The sequence below is a fragment of the Magnolia sinica genome, chromosome 5, assembly GCF_029962835.1.
Source record: "Magnolia sinica isolate HGM2019 chromosome 5, MsV1, whole genome shotgun sequence".
NCBI lineage: Eukaryota > Viridiplantae > Streptophyta > Magnoliopsida > Magnoliales > Magnoliaceae > Magnolia > Magnolia sinica.
The window spans coordinates 108,336,091-108,354,331 of record NC_080577.1 but is presented as its reverse complement, the minus strand read 5'-3'; the positions used below and the strand labels follow the sequence as shown (position 1 = coordinate 108,354,331).

General features: G+C 41.0%; 1 protein-coding gene across 7 annotated transcripts; it reads left to right on the top strand.

The window, feature by feature from the left end:
• The first annotated feature begins 4,439 nt into the window (after positions 1–4,439).
• LOC131246633 (uncharacterized) lies at positions 4,440–17,110 on the top strand. 7 transcript variants are annotated; one of them, XM_058246959.1, is made up of 5 exons: positions 4,440–4,501; positions 6,824–7,082; positions 14,206–14,262; positions 14,369–14,456; positions 14,542–17,110. In XM_058246959.1, exon 5 carries the CDS (start codon positions 14,609–14,611, stop codon positions 16,892–16,894), a length of 2,286 nt encoding a protein of 761 aa, XP_058102942.1. In that variant the 5' UTR covers positions 4,440–4,501; positions 6,824–7,082; positions 14,206–14,262; positions 14,369–14,456; positions 14,542–14,608; the 3' UTR covers positions 16,895–17,110. The 7 variants fall into 7 exon arrangements, with proteins under 7 accessions (XP_058102942.1, XP_058102941.1, XP_058102940.1 ...); XM_058246958.1 differs by lacking the exon at positions 6,824–7,082 and having other exon boundaries at positions 14,206–14,266; XM_058246957.1 differs by having other exon boundaries at positions 14,206–14,243; positions 14,369–17,110.
• Positions 17,111–18,241: the final 1,131 nt, after the last annotated feature.

Sequence of the window (18,241 nt, the reverse complement as noted above, 5' to 3'; positions counted from 1 at the left end):
ATCACTGTTCGATTGTTATAGATGCCCGTTACGTTTTTGTTGGTTGTTTCACAGGTATGGGTCCATGAGACCTGATGTTCGTACGCCCACTGCATTATGACACGGCCGATAGTCTCTACGGGACGGTGTTTCGTATCCCACCGTGTGCCCATACATTTTACGATTTTACTACATCAGCTCAGAGAGAAGGCAGATCCATCTCAGACGGGCCATACCACGGGAAATATGCTGATTGAATGCCCACCATCAAAAACTTTGCAGGCCTATGAAAGTTTTGTATCCAGCTGATATTTGTGTTTTCCCCTCGTCCCGACCTAATTAATAAGTTGAATGACGAAAAAACATTACAGTGAGCCCTGGTAATCTTTAATGGTAGACATTCAATCGCCGCTGATTTACTGTTGTGTGGTACATCTGAGATTTGGATCAGCCTTATTTTTGGGCTCATGCCCTAAAATAATAATCCAAAATGGATGGACGGCCTGGATAAAACGCACGCATCACTGTGAGGCCCACGGAACATGGTCCAGCAGCGACGTCCGTGCTGGCAATGTCAGAGACTCAGAATGCAATCCGCGTCCCTGATATTCCATGTATTCTGAGATTGTGTTTGTTTGCATGATGGATGCCGACAGATGTTGAAATTGTTTATTTTGATGACACTACGTGGAAGTTCTCTGCCCGAGATAGTGCTGCTGTAGCATGCTTGAGGAGGTGAGTTGTGGCACACCGGTGTTGTATGCGTGCAAGATGTAGGCTTTAGAAATCGGATTGCGTACCGAGTTACTCAATACGCTCGAGTAAAATATGTCAGGCCCACCATAAATGTATATGGTTTATCTACGCCGTCCATCCATTTTTTCAGCTCATTTCAGATGCTGAGCCCAAAATTGAAGCATATCCAAAGCTCAAGTGGACCACACCACTGGAAATAGGAGAGATAATAATTTCCACCGTTGAAACCTTGCTAGTTCCACAGTGATGTGCATTTGTCATCCAACCTGTTTATAAGATCACACAGATATGGATGAAGGAAAACACAAATATTAGTTTGATTAAAAACTTACATGGCTCTAAGAATTTTTCAATAGCAGACGTTCAATTCACATTGTTTCCTTTGGTGTGCGGTCCACTTGAGCTTTGGGTATTCTTCATTTGTGGGTCTAACCTCTAAAATTATATAATAAAGTGGAGGGACCGAATGGATCAAGTACATAAATCATCGTGGACCTCACAGAGTAAACTCTTGGTAGTCTGTGTACCGAGTTGGTCATTCCTTGGCAGGCAGGGTGAGAGTGGGCCGGGCTCGAGCCTGATAACTCGGAATATTTAATAAAGCCGGCCTGAAACAGTTCAAAATCCGGGCCGAGACTTACCCAGGCCCGGCCCGTTGACACCTCTATTCCTCGGTTCTTGGGAGCGGATGAGGTGTTGCCCATGTAACATCGGCCCCTACCGTGGGGCCCACCTTGATGATTTTTTTTGTATATCCACACCGTACATCTGTTTTTTCAGCCCATTTTACAAGTTGGTCCAACCAATTATGTATATATTAATCTCAGGTGGACCATACCACAAGAAACAAAAGGTTGTTTGAGTGTCTCATCATTAGAAATTCTGACGTGGTCCAAAAAATTACGCTGATCCTGATCTCAGGTGGACCATACCACAGGAAACAGTGGTGTTTGAATGTCTCACTATTAAAAATTCCAAAAGGCCGATCTTAGGGTTTTTTGTAATGTTTATTTGCCAATCAACCTATTAATAATATAAAATAGACTCGGATAAAGGGAAAATATAAAGGTCAGATCCAAAACTTTTGTGGCTCAAAAAAGTTTTTAATGGCCATACATCGCTGTTTCTAATGATGTGGTTTACTTGGGATTTGGATCTTTCTAAGATTTGGGACCGCCCCTTAAAATGAGATGGAAAAACGTATTGATAGAGTAGATACACAACATATGCATCAAGTAGGCCCCACATAGATAGGGTAACACCCACTAAGGTGTTACCACGGTAACAGCTAATCCGTTCCCAAATTATATGATTTAGATATTTAAAAAATTAAAAAACTAATTTAGAGATATTTTTAAATATATGAAAATTTATTTTTTAATTTTCACAAATTTTAAATATTTTCTAAAATTCCTTTTATGATTTAAAAAATGTTCTTTTTATATAAAAAGAATTTCTAAAAGATTAAGTTGCTTGAGGAGAGGGAACTTGATTTTGGCAACTCTTTGGGGCAACTATATAGGAAGATGTAGACCAATCTAGTCTACTATCAATTTAGGTTTTGGCCGGATCGATTTTAGGATGTGAGTTCGAGTACAAGCCCTACGCAAAACTCAAGTAAAGTGCTCACCAGATTAAAGAAGTTGAGATGGGAAGGCTAACAACGGAGGCTTTATTAGTTTCCAATATGATCTTTAAGGCTTGTTTGGCACCTTATAATTGGAATACATTGGAATATGTGTGAATTAAAATTCTCGGCCATGTTTTATAGCTTGTAACTTGAATGTATTGGAATTTAAAAGTTATGTTTAGACACTTATAATTGACATGTCTTGGAATTCTTTAGCATACTTATAGGAGTATGAATTTGTTTAACTAAATTAGGTTTAATATCTTAAATTAATATAATATGTGATTTTTGACAAAATGATTGTAGGAAGTCCATTAAATAATATACGTATACAAAGAAAGAGAGAAATTTTCAAGCCTTACCCTACTAACAAACTCAAAGATCACAACAAGCGATTCTCCAATGTTTTTCTAGCCATCCATTTAGATGATTAGCATTTGAATGGTTTAGATAATTCGTGTGATGCAACATATAATCAAATCACTTTGAAGTATGATTAGCTTGTAACAAGTACCACTACTTAGCAGCAAAATGCACAGTTTTAATGCATTTGCCTTCTATTAGACTGACTTCCAAGGTGCCAAATGGGGGTATTACCACCCTCCTTTCCCATGACCTACCTAGAGATGGAAAGTTATGTTGGAGGGTTTTATGGGGGCCATCGTGATCTATATGTTTTATGCACAAAGCTCATCACTTTTGATAGATCAAGCCTTAAAATGAGGTGGTGCGGATTGAGCCCTTATCATTGAATACTTCATAGGCCCACCATCGTGTTTATTTGCCATTTAAATGGTTCATAAACATATATAGAGAGAAAACATAAATCTTAGCTTGATCCAAAACTTCTACTCTAAAGTCTTTTTATTGTAATTTGTAGACTTCAAATCCCTAGCAGCTGAATCCAAAACTTTTGTGGCTTGCAAAAGTTGTCCTCGGTGGGTTTTAAACCGAAAGCAAATTGGCTGGTGTACCTCACACTATCTAACTATCTAACTATTGTATTGACGTTAGTAAGTTAAGTTCTATGAGTTTGATAATTAGATATGTGTTATATCCAAACTGTCTATCCTTTTGGTGCGCTTATTTTACGGCTTGAGACTAAAAATAAGACAAATCTAACTGTCAAATGGACCACTATGCAAAAAGCAGCAGGGGATTGAAACCTTTTTGAGGGTCACAAAAGTTTTGGACCAATATGAATTTTTTTCCCTCTTCATCAAATACATGACCTTATTAACAGATTGGATGGAAAATAAACGTCATGGTAGGCTTACCAATTTTTTTAACGGTGAAGATCATTATCCTCACTGCTATTTTTGGTGTGGTCCATTTGAGCTTTGGATAGATTCAATCCTTTTTTTCTCTAATGTTCTAAAATGATCTCTAAAAATGGATGAACGGTGTGGATATAACAAATACATCATTGTGGGGCCCATGTAACCTTCATCTCCTTTGAACCGTTCGCACAACACGGAGCTCGAGGAGCGTCGGCCCTCGTCTTCGCGCGACACGTATCTACATCAGCAATATAGCTGGTGTGTGGTACACCAGCCAATCCGCTTCCCTTTAAACCCCACTGCTTCATGTGATTTGATACAGCTGAGCATTCAATCTGCATCTTTTTCGGACTCAGTGACTTAAAGTGATCTTTTAAAATGGATGGACGGCATGGATAAAACACATAGATCAAGATGTCCCCTCACGGAGTGCCAATCCGTGCCCGGCATTATAGGCCATCCAAACGGTTAATAAGGTAAATAGCACTTCGAATTTGTACAAAAACAAAGATCATACTCACCTAAAATTTCCATGAACTTCCATAAGCTTTCAATGGTAGGCGTTCAATACACAAATTTCCCTCTAGTGTTACCCATTGAATTTTAGATCTGTCTCTATTTTGGATACGCATCCCAATTTGATATGGAGAAACGGATGGACGGACTGGATGTCACATAGACATTGTAGTGGGCCCCACATAGCTTTGTGTTGCACGGGCTCTGTGCAACAGGGGTTACACGCAACTCGCTTCCAGTTAAAACAGGCAAGAGTACCAAATGAGCATGACCCGGCATGCATTTGGCGCTCTGTTGTCCCTCTGTCTCTCTCCCTGTGAGAAGCCAAAGCATCGAGAAAGTAAGTTCCTTTCTCATCATTTCTAGTTCTTCTTTCGAATATTTACAGAAATAGCCTCTAATATTCACATTGCGAGAGAAAGAGACCATTTTGCCCTTTCAGAGTGTTAACCGTAGCATACCCTTCCCAACAGCTTCTCTTATTATTATTATTAATTTTTTTTTTTAAAAAAAAATTATAAAAGATGCGAGAATTGGCTTTCACATCATTTCTAGCTTTCTACTGCTCTTGTGTTTGAAAGAGACATTCATACTACAAGAGCAAATGACCCTTTTCCCCTTCATACTGTAAATCGTGGCATACCGCTCTGAGCAATTTTTTTTTTCCTTCATCCAAGATGCTATTTCCTCCCTTTTCCTAAGCCATTTTCTGCCTCTTTTATTTTTTATTTTTTATTTTTTATTTTTTTTATTTAAGTTCTCTTTCAATTTTCATATTTTTCCTGTCTTGCATTTGTACCAGAAATTGAAAACTACCGAAATTACGAGTTTTGCTTCTGTTTCTGTTTTGCTAACCTTAACAGTGACGGTTATTTATTTATTTTTATTTTATTTTATTTCCAGCACTCTCTCTCTCTCTCTCTCTCTCTCTCTCTCTCTCTCTCAGTATTTAGTGTTTAGGGTTTATGCATAGTTTATTTGGATTCTGAGCTCCTATACATGAGGCCCGCTGCTTGATGCTCTGAACCAATGATCTGATGGGCCCCTTTGTGCCCTTGCGCCGAACCCCCCCCCCCCCCCCCACAACACACACACACACAAAATAAATAAATAAATAAAATCCTCCAATGGAACAGATCTGACCCTTTGATCAGTGTCCTCCAAATGGGTGCGTAAGGAAGAAAATTATACGAAATTTCAGCATTCAAAGGGAAAATGGCCAGCATTAGGTGTTGAGGATATTCAAGTACCAGAGATTTTTGGGGTGCTGTCTATCCATGGTTGAGCTCTTCATATCAAACCCCCAGAACTGGATGTGGGTCCCAGTTTTAGGAAATTAGGTTTGGAGGATATTATACACATCCTTGGTCTGAGGATCACGTAATTCTTCAAATTGAAGTCTGCATTTGACCATTTGATGTTATGGTTTTGGAGTTTGAGTAGTGATAGTTTGTGGAGCAAGTTTCTGTTGTCCACTTTTCGGGTTTCAATGATGTCTGAATGACATGAAATCAGTTTGTTTGAAAGCCTATTGGTTTAGCTTCCAAATGAGCCCAAGATTATGCAATTCCGATATCGTTTCAATGAGTTTGGCTGATTTTCCGAAGACATATGGTTGTGACGCCTATTGGGTTAGCTTGCAAATAAGCCCAAGATTATACAATGCCAATATCGTTTCAGTGAGTTTGGCCAATCTTTCGAAGACGTAAATGGTTGTTATGGGATTAAGGGATATTTTGATCATTTTTAATATTTTCTTGAAATAGATGATCGAAGAGAAGTAATAGATGGTTAGGATCAATGTTTTAAATAGCTATGCTATGTAGCGTGTAGGTTACACTATGTAGCATAGCTTAGCATTAATGCCACGCTGCATGATAATTTGCATACGCTACATGCTATGAAGCTCACATTGTAAGTTATTTTTCACTATCACATTACAATCAATTGATGTTTTTAATGATTTATTGCAATTTTCTATTTTCAATAAAAAAAATACATATCTTTTGAATGCTTTAAAATTAATATAAGTAACAATATCGCATCAGTTTCGTTGCTCTTTCTTTTTCTTTATACTTAGTCATTGCCCTTTCCTATTACTTTGAGTTGTGTTTGTTTGCATCAAATATCATGATATTTTGTTAAATTTCATTGTTAATTATTAATCAGTCTAATTTGGGCCAGAGTATCGTGAAACTGGTGCAACCAGGTGCGACCTTGATTAAAAATCTAGTAGTAGTATGTAGCTTATGCTACACACTTCACACCTCAGAGGGGTAAATGCTACACTACATGCTATTCACTATTTAAAACACTGGTTCGGATTATAGTAAGGGTTTTCTCTTTGTTTAAGAATAGTATATATCCATGTAAAGACTCCATTTGGAATGCTTATGATGGTATTTTGAATAGAAGTTTTTCTTAATGAATTCAAAGCATGAGTTTTATCCTGGAGCATGTGTTGCTTATCCCATCTCATTAGTTGCAGGGATAATTTGCATGCATTGCATTAACGATCATCCGGGTTGAAATTTCATATTTTGGTGAAGTATTTTGTTGGGTTGATCTTTGTGAAAGGCATGTAGCTAATTCAAAAGTCCTTTTTTTTTTTTTTTTTCTTCCAATTTGATTATGGCAACATCCTTGTGTGGTCCTCTTGCAGTGATAGGTAGGACCCACTCTCATTGCAAAGATGATTCCATCGGCCTTATGAAGAGTCTTTCTTTGGGGTAATGGCGGATTACCTTCTACAAGCTTTACGACATTCAAGGTGCAAGTGATTCAGATAAGGGCAGAAGTGGTCCAAGCCATCATTTTGTCTCCTCTCCAGGTAGTCAGGGAATTAGACCCATTCTGTCATCATGTGGGCTGTGCCATAGAAAACAAGAGGTTTGAAGAAATCAAATATTTTCCTTCATCAGGTGGGTTACATCATAGAAAACAACGGATGTTGAAGTAGAAATTTAATAAATAGAAAGTTTGGAGAAGGGAGAAAGGGAACAAAGGGGAGAAAGAGGAGAAAGAGGAGAGATGGCTTGAGAAGTTGCTGTGCTGTGTTAGGCCTGAAAGACCAACACAAATGGCTATATATATATATATATATATTACTTGAAGGAAAAAGTTACGGTACTCCACTAGGTATACAATAAACATACACACGCACACACATACATATACTTCCACACTTCCTCATAAGCTGAAGCATGTATATTGATCATGCTCAGCTTGGAATATAGACAAAGTAAATGGTAATAATGAGCAGGGAACATTGCTCCCCCTCAAATACAACATGATAAGATATAAACTTAAGCTTGCACTTCCTTCATCCTTAGAATCTTCTCTTTAAGTACATGACAATAAGAAAACTCGACAACAATCAAGCTCAAGCTGATAACATTCTCTCACAAATATGAGCGTGCATCATGTGCAACACTCGAGAGAACAAATACAAGGTGAGGGTGCATCACGTGCAATTACACTTAGAACAAACAACAAGGTGGAGGGACACTCGCACCATAAACAGGCCTAAGAAAGGAAGAGAAGATGAACTGTGAAGGGAAGAGCCACTATTTGTAAACAACCACCATGCAAAGTTGGGTGAAACATTTCACCAAACACCCTCTGTTCGCTGAATCTTCCAAGCACGTGATGAGAGTGTCAATATTGCAATCACCACCCACATGATTTTACAAGTCATTTGCAGCTCCACAACATCAAATCATGAAGAAGAAGAATCCAACAACAAAACCCACAAAATAAGAGATTACGATACCCATATCTCACAAAAGACGTCGTAATACCCACAAGCCTCGATGAAACTTCATGAATATTTTTCCTGGTGATTGCTCTTGATCAATCACACATACCCCTGGGAGAAAAACTGCTCAAAAACCCTTCAGAAAAACACCACCAGAAGGAAAGAAATCTAGACTCTCTCTCTCTCTCTCTCTCTCTCTCTCTCTCTCTCTGTGTCATTTCCTACAGAAACACCACAAAAACTACTCCAAGCTATGTAAAAAATTCTACATTATTTCTTTAAAATCCCGATCTAACGGATCCCAAACTTCTGCTTCAAAAAGACTTCATGGGCATACACAGCTGACGTTATCTTTGTGTACAGACAATGTCATCAGTGGGCCCTACTACCTCAGGTTGCGGTCAGGTCCCAGATCGGACGCTCTCTGATACCAAGTAGAAATTTAATAAATAGAAAGTTTGGAGCAGGGAGAAAAGGAAGAAAGGGGAGAAAGAGGAGAGACTGCTTGAGAAGTTGCTATGTTGTGTTAGGTTTGAAAGACCAACACAAACAATTATATATGTTAGGTCTAAAAGACCAACACAAATAGCTATATATATATATATATATATATATATATATATATATATATATATATATATATATTACTTGAAAGAAAAAATTATAGTATTCCGCTAGGTATACAATAAACACACGCACACGCACACGTATACTTCCACAATTGATTGCCAATCAACTCCATGGTACACATGTAGACCACATGATGGGTGGATTGGTCTGATTTTTGTGCTAGGTCATCTTTATGGTGGGGCCAACCTGTTGGATCTGTTGGTTGTCATACAAGCATGAGTAATGTTGGCCCCAACATGAAGAACACATGGAAGAAATTAGACATGTTCCCTCGTCATGTGGGCTACACCATAGAAAGCGATGGCAATTGCCAATCTAGTCCGAAGTACAAGTGTAGACCACTTGATGAGTGGAATGCTCTGATTTCTGTGCTAGGTAATGATGAGGATATCACGCGCACATGCGCATGCACGCCGCCCCCCTATGCACATATGGCAGAAGGAGGGCCCTACCATCGATTTGGATCGATGACGACGTCTAGGGAGGGCCTCCTAGTTAGAAGACGGAGTTTGGTTCATTGAAGTGGGCCAGATAGTTAAGTAAAGCCCATCATGGGATCTCATGATCAGGGCCCGCTAGTCGGATTAAGTTCATATTTTATATTTTGCTTATTTATGTTATTTAGAACATCACGAACGTTTTAGATTTCTTTGATTGGTTTTTATTTTGGTTTACTTCATCGCCAAGTAATAGGTTCCGCACATGGCGCGAGTTTTGGAGTATAGGGTTTTCTTATAAATAGGCACCCCTTGCAGTTCTTTTGATTCATTGAAGTTTAATAAAAATTCCAGCAAGTTTTTTTCTGCTCTCTGAGTTTCTGAGTTGTGGAAAAATTCAAGTGGTGCGGAGTCCTCCCTTTTTGAAGAGCTAACTACTGTGGTGCGAAGCCACATCTATCCCCATCCGTCCCTACCCTCTGTCATCCATATTTCTCCCATTCTACAATCATCCTTGCTTCCAATCCGCCAGTTTTTGTGGCAGATCTTTTCTTTACAGCCAGTTTCCAGAATCTGGCCCTGCAGGGGGCTGAAACTTCGACGGAGCACCACGCACAGATCACATCTTAGATCGAGCTGAAAATCAAAAGTTTTGGAGTCCTCCCCTGGCCGACCAGACCCTAGGAGTCGGTTCGGGGAATCGGGCCACGCTCGCACGTGCGGCCAAGCCCTGGCCGCACACACGGACTATCCCAAATTCAAGTTTCCTCCTTATTTTCCCCATTTTTTATACCTGTTTTCATAGCCCTAACCCTAGATTGCATTATCCCTAACTTATTTGTCCCTTTTCTCACCCTAGGGTTCCTTGAATTGAAATTGGGGAATCCCTTGGATTAGAGACTGATTGCTGTGTTTGTGTGGCTGAATTCTATTTCCCTTTGAGCATCGTTTGGTCCATAATTTTATTGATCCAGTCCTAACCTGTGTAGGCCTGGACCCGTGCAGATTCCTCTTTACTTGAATGTTTGAGCCTTTTGTGTGGGATGTGGAATTATTATGTGATTGTTCTGAACTAGTATGATCTAAGCTTGAAATCTTGCATATCATATTTAAATTTCATGTCCTGCATCAAATTTGGTATCAGAGCCTAGGGTTCTTATAGGGGAATACATTACGTGTTAGGGTTAGTATGTTTGAGTTCTTCATGCATCCAGTTCATCACATATAGCTGTTCGAAGTCCATAGTCCCTGATATCAGTTGCTGAAATTTTTGTTAGCAGGAAGTTAGCAATTCACATTGCTGTAACTTTCAGTTATTCCCTTATTTCGACAACTATGCTACTGGATTTTAGTAGCACTGCGTAGTTTCCCTCATATAGAGTCTCATAGGATCATTTAGTTCTATTTAGTTGCATATAGTCGTCATAGAAAGTCCTTAGGTGGAGTTAGCAAGTGTATGCCCACACGTACGGGTCATGGTTTTGGCTTGCACCCTACATTAAACATGGAGCAACTGCTAGAGTCATTAAACAAACTGTTCCAGCAGATTGAGTCTTTGGGTAAACGCTGGGAACAACATATAGACCAACGCTTTGATCAATTTGATGTGCACATTACCTAACTAAAGGCCTCCGCCGGGACAAACCCCACCATTGGGGTGGATGTCCAATTTCAGGCGGGTGGCTAGGAGGATAGACCAATGAATGGAGTTGGCCAAGGAATTAGTTATGGGTGTGCACCCATGCACCCACCCCATGAGGGACATCAAGACCACTATTTTGGGGGGTACAATATGTGCGGCCTTGTGGCTGGAGAGAGTGCACCAGAGGCTACTGTAGAGTTACCCACTGAGGCCATTTCCATAGTGGATGAGTTTCGTGATGTCTGTCCTGATGATCTATCGGATGAGTCTCCCCCTAGGAGGGATATAGAGCACACTAAAACATGGGACACTATAATACCTACAACCGAGTTTGCGTTTAATAGTTCTGTCGATAGGTCCTTAGGTCTCAGTCCTTATGAAGTTGTTATTGGTTATAAACCTGCGAAACCTATTGATCTTGTCCCTATGTCACTGTCCCATAGGCCGTCAGAGCCTGCAGAGTCTCTAGTGCATTACATTCATTCATGACATCAAGAAATTAGGCAGAAGATCACTACTAGTAATGAACATTACAAATTTTCTATAAACCAGCATAAATGTTTCAAGGAATTCAATGTAAGGGACTCTGTGATGGTCCACATCAGGCCCGAGTGGTATCCTCTGGAGGCCGTTCGTAAGTTACACGCGTGTTGCGTTGGACCCTTCAAAATTATAAAACGAAACGGTCTCAATGCGTATGTGGCAAATCTTCCACCCTCTACGGGAATTAGTTCCACATTCAATGTGAATGATCTAGTTGCATTTTGAGGGGCCATTGATGCATTGTTCAGCCTTTCGCCTAACCATTCTGATTCTCTAGACCTTTTTTCTTGATCCATGGCCTCCTCCCGACTCATCTTCCCAACCTTTACGTCCCATACCAACCCTTTCCGACCCATTTTTCCAGCCTCTACCTCCCATACCGACCCGTCTTCTTAGCTACTACGTCTCATACCTACCATTCCCGACCCATTTTCTCAGCCTCTACCTCCCATGCCTACCCGTCCTGACCCATCTTCTCAGCCTCTACCTCCCATACTTACAGAGGAAATAGATAATATTCTGGACCATCAGATAGTTTCAACGTCGAACGGCGGGTTTCAGAAGTACCTAGTTAAATGAAAGTCATGCCCAGCTTTAGACAGCACGTGACTCACTGAGGAAGAGCTTTAGAGACTTGATCTTGACATCCTGGAGCGGCTCAGGAGTTTTATTTCGCCGGTGGTGAAATCTTCATAGCCGGGGAGAATTGATAGGGACATCACGCTCACGTACGCCAGAAAAAGGAGGGCCCCACCATCAATCTGGATTAATGACAACGTTTAGGGGGGGCCTCCTAGTTAGAAGACGGAGTTTGATTCACTGAAGTGGGCCCGATAGTCAAGTAAAGCCCTTTATGGGATCTCATGATCGGGGCCCGCTAGTCAGATTAAGTTCATATTTTAGGTTTTACTTATTTATGTTATTTAGAACATCATGAACGCTTTAGATTTCTTTGATTGGTTTTTATTTTGGTTTACTTCATTGCCAAGTAATAGGTTGCGCACATGGCGCGAGTTTTGGGGTATAGAGTTTTCCTATAAATAGGCACCCCTTGTAGTTCTTTTAATTCATTGAAGTTTAATAAAAATTCATGCAAGTTTTTTTCTACTCTCTGAGTTTCTGAGTTGTGAAAAAATTCAAGTGGGTGCGAAGCTCTCCCTTTTCGAAGGGCTAACTACCGTGGTGTGAAGCTACATTTATCCCCATCCGTCTCTACCCTCTATCATTTATATTTCCCCCCTTCTACAATCATCCTCGCTTCGAATCCGCCAGTTTTTGTAGCAGTTCTTCTCCCTATAGCCAGTTTCCAGAATCTGGCCCTGTAGGAGGGTTGGAACTTCGGCGGAGCACTACGCACAGACCGCATCTCAGATCGAGCTGAAAATCAAGGGTTTTGGAGTCCTCCCCTGGCCGACCAGACTCTAGGAGTTGGTTCGGGGAATCGGGCCACGCTCGCACATGCGGCCAGGCCCTAGCCCGCTGTTCGCACGCGCGGACTATTCCAGGTTCAGGTTTCCTCCTTATTTTTTTCCATTTTCTTACTTGTTTTCATAGCCCTAACCCTAGATTGCATTATCCCTAACTTATTTGTCCCTTTTCTCACCCTAGGGTTCCTTGAATTGAAATTGGGGAATCCCTTGGATTAGGGACTGATTGCTGTGTTTGTGTGGCTGAATTCTATTTCTCTTTGAGCATCGTTTGGTCCATAATTTTATTGATCTAGTCCTAACCTGTGTAGGCCTGGACTCATGCAGATTTCCCTTTACTTGAATGTTTGAGCTTTTTGTGTGGGATGTGGGATTATTATGTGATTGTTCTGAATTAGTATGATCTAAGCTTGGAATCTTGCATATCATATTTAAATTTCATGTCCTACATCAGGTAATCTTCATGGTGGGGCCAACCTGTTGGGTGTGTTGGATGTCATGCATGCATGAGTCATTGGCAATTCTGCACTAGTTGGACAATAATACTATCAGTCAACTACTTGTGTATGAGACTTTGACATTGTAGGGCGGATCGAATAAAAAAAAAGTGATCATGGAGAGGATATTCTACTGTAGAGGGTGAAACCTCTTCTTTGCTAGGCTGGTCCACGTCATGGCTCCTTAACCTCTAAGTCAAGGGTTCGAGGAGTTGGTGCCATCATCATCAAAAACCTTAAAAGCTTTAACCTCTTCAAATCATGTGTTGAGTGTAAAATCTGTTCTTCCTCTTTTCTTCTTCCTTACCCATCCTACATCACTGCTGCCTCTTGTTGTGCAAGCCAAATTGTATGGTTGATTTTTCTATTCAGTGATGATCATTGCCAGTATTCTTTTCCCCCATCGATTTTATGTCAGCAGTCCGAGGTTTAGGATCAGCTGATGATGCTGACACTGTTGCTCATTTTGTGCTCCATGTTGGATGATCCTAACCCAACTTGTTGATTTCCCATTCAGTGCTGACCATTGGCAATATTCTTTTCCACCATTCATTATAGGTCACAGATTAGAGGGTTGAGATCATTTGATCAGTGAGATGCTATATCATGGCACCATGTATGGTGCAGTGCTTGGATAACCTCTACCATTATTCTTATTACTGCCTCAATAGACTGATCTTGAACCTTTTCTTAAGTGTTAAACTTTTCAGTATGAATTGGAACTTGGGGCATGTTTGGAAAACATGGAATCCAAGGCAAAAGAAAGGAAAAAACAATAATCCTCCAATGAGGATTTCCATGAGAATTATTTATTTAAACATGGATTCCAATTTTGAGTTCTTTTTGGGTTAGCAAGTGGAAATCTCATGTTCCTCTCACAATACTCACCCAGTTTCTTTTGCTAAGAATCCAAATTATAGAAAAGTGTAATGATTGCTTGGTGGAGTGCGTCCTTTTCTTTGGTATCCAAAACAAAAAAACGTCACATCAAAAGAAATCCTTTTCTTTTTCTGCTGTTTGGCATGTAGAAGCTGGATATGAACTTCACAGTTAATTGATTATGTCAATTATGCCGGACTTGGGATTTCTGATTGTTACTGTTTGGATTCAGGGAGAGATCAAAACCATCTAATGAGAGATTCCATTAAGGTAGACTGAACCAGAATTCGTAAGTACGTACTTCTCTTGTATTCTTTTGTTTACCTTATGCGTTACTAATTGAATAATATCTTCAACCATTTCATGTATTTTCTTCTTCTTTTTGTGATTTTCAGATTGGATTTGAATTCGGTATTAGAACATGGATAAAAATCTACTGCCAAACAGTTCTGTCATGAGAGATTGAGATCAAGGGAGATTCCAGTATGGTATACTGAATTGGGATTCGGAGGTAGAAGCTGAATTTCAATCTGTCCAATACTGAATTGGAATTTTGATTTTACTGCAGGTTGGTTTCATCGACTAGCCCATGTTTGGATTTGCCCGCTAGTGTTTGAATTCAAGCATTGAGATAGATGGATTCCATTGAGGTAGAAGCTCTGAAACTGAAGGCAATTGCTGAAAAGGGGATTTTGAGCAATGATTATGTAGGTGCGAGGGCAACAATACTAAGAGCGCAACAAATCTTTCCGGGGCTTGAAAACATTGATCAGATGCTAGCAGTCTGTGACATACTATGTGCTGCTGACATGGAGTTCCCAGGCTGTGGAATCGATTGGTATTGGGTTCTTCAGCTGCCACCTTCGGCCGATGTTTTCAGCATAGAAACCCAGTACAAGAAGCTCGTGGCCCTTGTCAAACCCATAAGCAATGAGTTCCCCGGCACTGACTCTGCCATGAAATTTATAAAGGATGCATTTTCTGTGCTTTCGGATCAGTCAAAGAGGTCGGCATTTGATTGGAAGAGAAGTGCGAGCAGGAATGGCGATGGGTGTTTGGGTTCAGAGGTGCTGATGGAGAGAGACATCATGAGTGTGGAGGAAGATGACGCTGGTAGGAATCAGAGCACGCCATGCTCTTCTATGGGTAAACAGGTTGCTGACGATGAAGCTTCTGATGGAAGCGACCAGACTTGTGTTTCAAGTGATCGGCCTTCAAAGAGACAGAGAGATTTAGGAGGCGGCGGCTCTGTTCTGGAGCAAGCAGTAGATTATGTCCTGACAGATGTAGGGTCTGAGGCCTTAAAGGAGAAAATAGGCACACAAGAAGCGGGATGGATTTCCGCTCTTAAAAAGTCAAAAGGAAATGTAGCAGAGAGATGTAAGGACGATGTGGGTATTGGAATGGGTTGTGATGTTTATGATGAGAATATGTGTTTGTCAACAAGACCTATATACCGCAAAAGGCCTGATCCGGATTTTTATGACTTTGAGGATGACAGAAAGGTGGAGTCGTTTGCAGTAGGACAGATTTGGGCTGCCTATGATGCAGAAAACATGCCTCGTCGTTATGCTCAGATCATGAAAATCATATCTCAACAATCCAAGGTATATGTCACCTGGTTGAAACCTGAGCCTAAATCCAGGGATGAGAAGAGGTGGTTTGATGCGGGCTTGCCTATTTCTTGTGGTTCTTTTATGATGAAGCGGAACAAAGTGGCACTGAGCGGGACCACAATGTTCTCCCATACGTTTCCCTTAGCTCAATGTGCTAAGGATGAGCGATTAGAAATTTACCCCAAAAAAGGAGATGTGTGGGCAATATACAGAGACTGTGACATGGAATGGTGCTCCAATCTGGTGGCAAGGGAGGGTTGTGAGTATGAGATGGTTGAAATTCTCACAGGTTATTCAAAGGGTGAGGGTCTGAGGGTTGCCTACTTGACGAAGGTCGAGGGATTTAGAAGCATTTTTCAAAGGTACATGAACAAAGGGAGCGAGCTGTCTTTCCAGATTCCTGCCACAAAACTGTTTGTGTTTTCTCACAATGTCCCCGCTTTCAGATTCAGGGGCATGGAGATGGATGGAGTTGCAGACGGTATGCTGGAGTTGGACCCGCTAGCCGTTCCAAACCATTTGGTCCAAGATTTTTCATATGCAACCTCGTCATCCATGAATTTGGCCAAACAGTCCATGGAAGGTAACTGTAGTGACCAAACGAGCATTACCCACCATCCTCATCCACATAGATCGAACTCTGACACCCAATGCTATAAGCGCCAATGGGCCGCAAAGGATTTTCTTGAAGATCAGGTGTGGGCCATATATGATGGTCCAGATGACATGCCACGGCAGTACATCAAAGTAAATTCTGTGATATCAGCGAGTAAAGTATCCGTGACATTCTTGGAGCCTCATCCCATGCACGATGATGAGATCCAGTGGGTCGAAGAGGATCTGCCATCCGTTTGTGGGATATTTAGATTAGGTAGGCTTATCACCAACTTGGAAATGGAAAAGTTCTCACACCTTGTTAAATGCGAACGGAGCATGAAGAGGTCTTTCTACAAAATCTACCCGAGGAAAGGTGAGATTTGGGCAATGTATAAGAACTGGCACAGCAAGTGGAGTCTCTCAGACCTTAATGGTTATCAATGTCAGGTTGTTGAGATACTTTCCGACTTCGATGAGGAAGTGGGCATGTGTATATCTCTGTTGGTTCAGGTGACGGATTGTATGACGTTTTTCCAGAGGAAATTGTACGAGGGATTTGAATTGACACGGACACTTTCGAGAAGAGATATTCTTAGTTTTTCTCATCGGATTCCCGCTTACATGGTGCTTGGAATTGAAAGCCATGGTATCCCGAAAAGCTCATGGCACCTTGAACCTGATGCATTACCTCCAAGTTTAAGCAGTTAGATTTCATCGGAGCTACTCATCAGAAAGGTACTCCGGGGAGCTTGGGCAGGTATGTAATTTTGCAAGCATTTTGGTGTCCGTCTTCTATATGTAGTCTGAGTAACTTTAGCTGTGATTTTAAACTGCTGGTTTTGGAATGTAATTGGGTTTTAATCCCTGTAATTATGATGCTTTGTGTTTCTTCCATGTGTTGATTAAGGCTATTTTCTTCAGTGCCTATGAGGGGCCTGTTTGGACGCACTTCCTCAAAAGGGAGTTTCTGAAAAGTGGGGTTTCAAGCCTGCTTTTCTGATGGACTGGACGAAAACCAATCGGATTGGTTTTCGTTTTCGCTGATTCAGCATTTCAGTGCCTATTTTGTTGAGCGAGAGATGAACTAGGAGTTTGCAAAGTGCATCCAAACACCGAACATCTAGGGGTGCAACTTGGGCGGGTTGGGTTGGATTGGTTGAACACCCTGGATCTTTGCACACGTCACGTGTGCCATTCTGAAGATTGCCAATTCTCTTTGCTGCAATACTTACTGTAATTGTTACTCCATTCCTATCACACCCTTTCTTTCTTGGGCGGGTTGGGTTGGATTGGGGGGGGGGGGGGAGGGGTGGGGCGGTTAGGGTTTGTGGGGCTATTTATATTAAGTGACCCAAACCGAGTTGTGTATCTATATTAAGTGACCCAAACCGAATCAATCCAATTTGAACCGAATTGAGTTCGAGTCAAGCTCAGTCCATCTCGGACTCGGTTCGAAAATTTTCAGAGCTATTTAGAGCTCTGAAAAATAGCTCGACTTGGCCCAAACCTAGCTTTGAGCCAAGTCGACTCAAGCTTTTCCGAGTCAAGTCAAGTGAGTTAACCGAGTTAACTTGGTGATCTACTCTTTCTATCCCTTTTTCCCCACGAGAGAATTCCAACTACACTCACTTGTGTGAGTGTACCTGCTACAAACACACTAACACTTGCATGTACCAACATGCCAGATCCAAACCGCTCATCAGGTGGACCATGCTATGTAAGCTTGAAAGGTAAAATCATCTCATCCAAAAAGCAAAACGTATCGAAAATAAATGAGCAAACCACATTCCTTGTAGTTTTGTGTCTTAGAAAATGAGTAGACGGGCTTATTTTTTCTCAACAAAATGAGCGGACAGGCTTGAAATTTTCTTGACGGAGTACTCATATTGAACCCTATCAAGTGAGGGCTTTGGATACTGGCCTTCACAATACTTGGGCCCTTGTTGCACTTGCAATGCATAATGCAAGTACACTTGCATTCTCTTAAAAGAAGGAAGAGTAAGGGTAGGCCTTTTAAGAAAAGGCTGTGGGGACAGTGTGATGTCTGTGTGACAT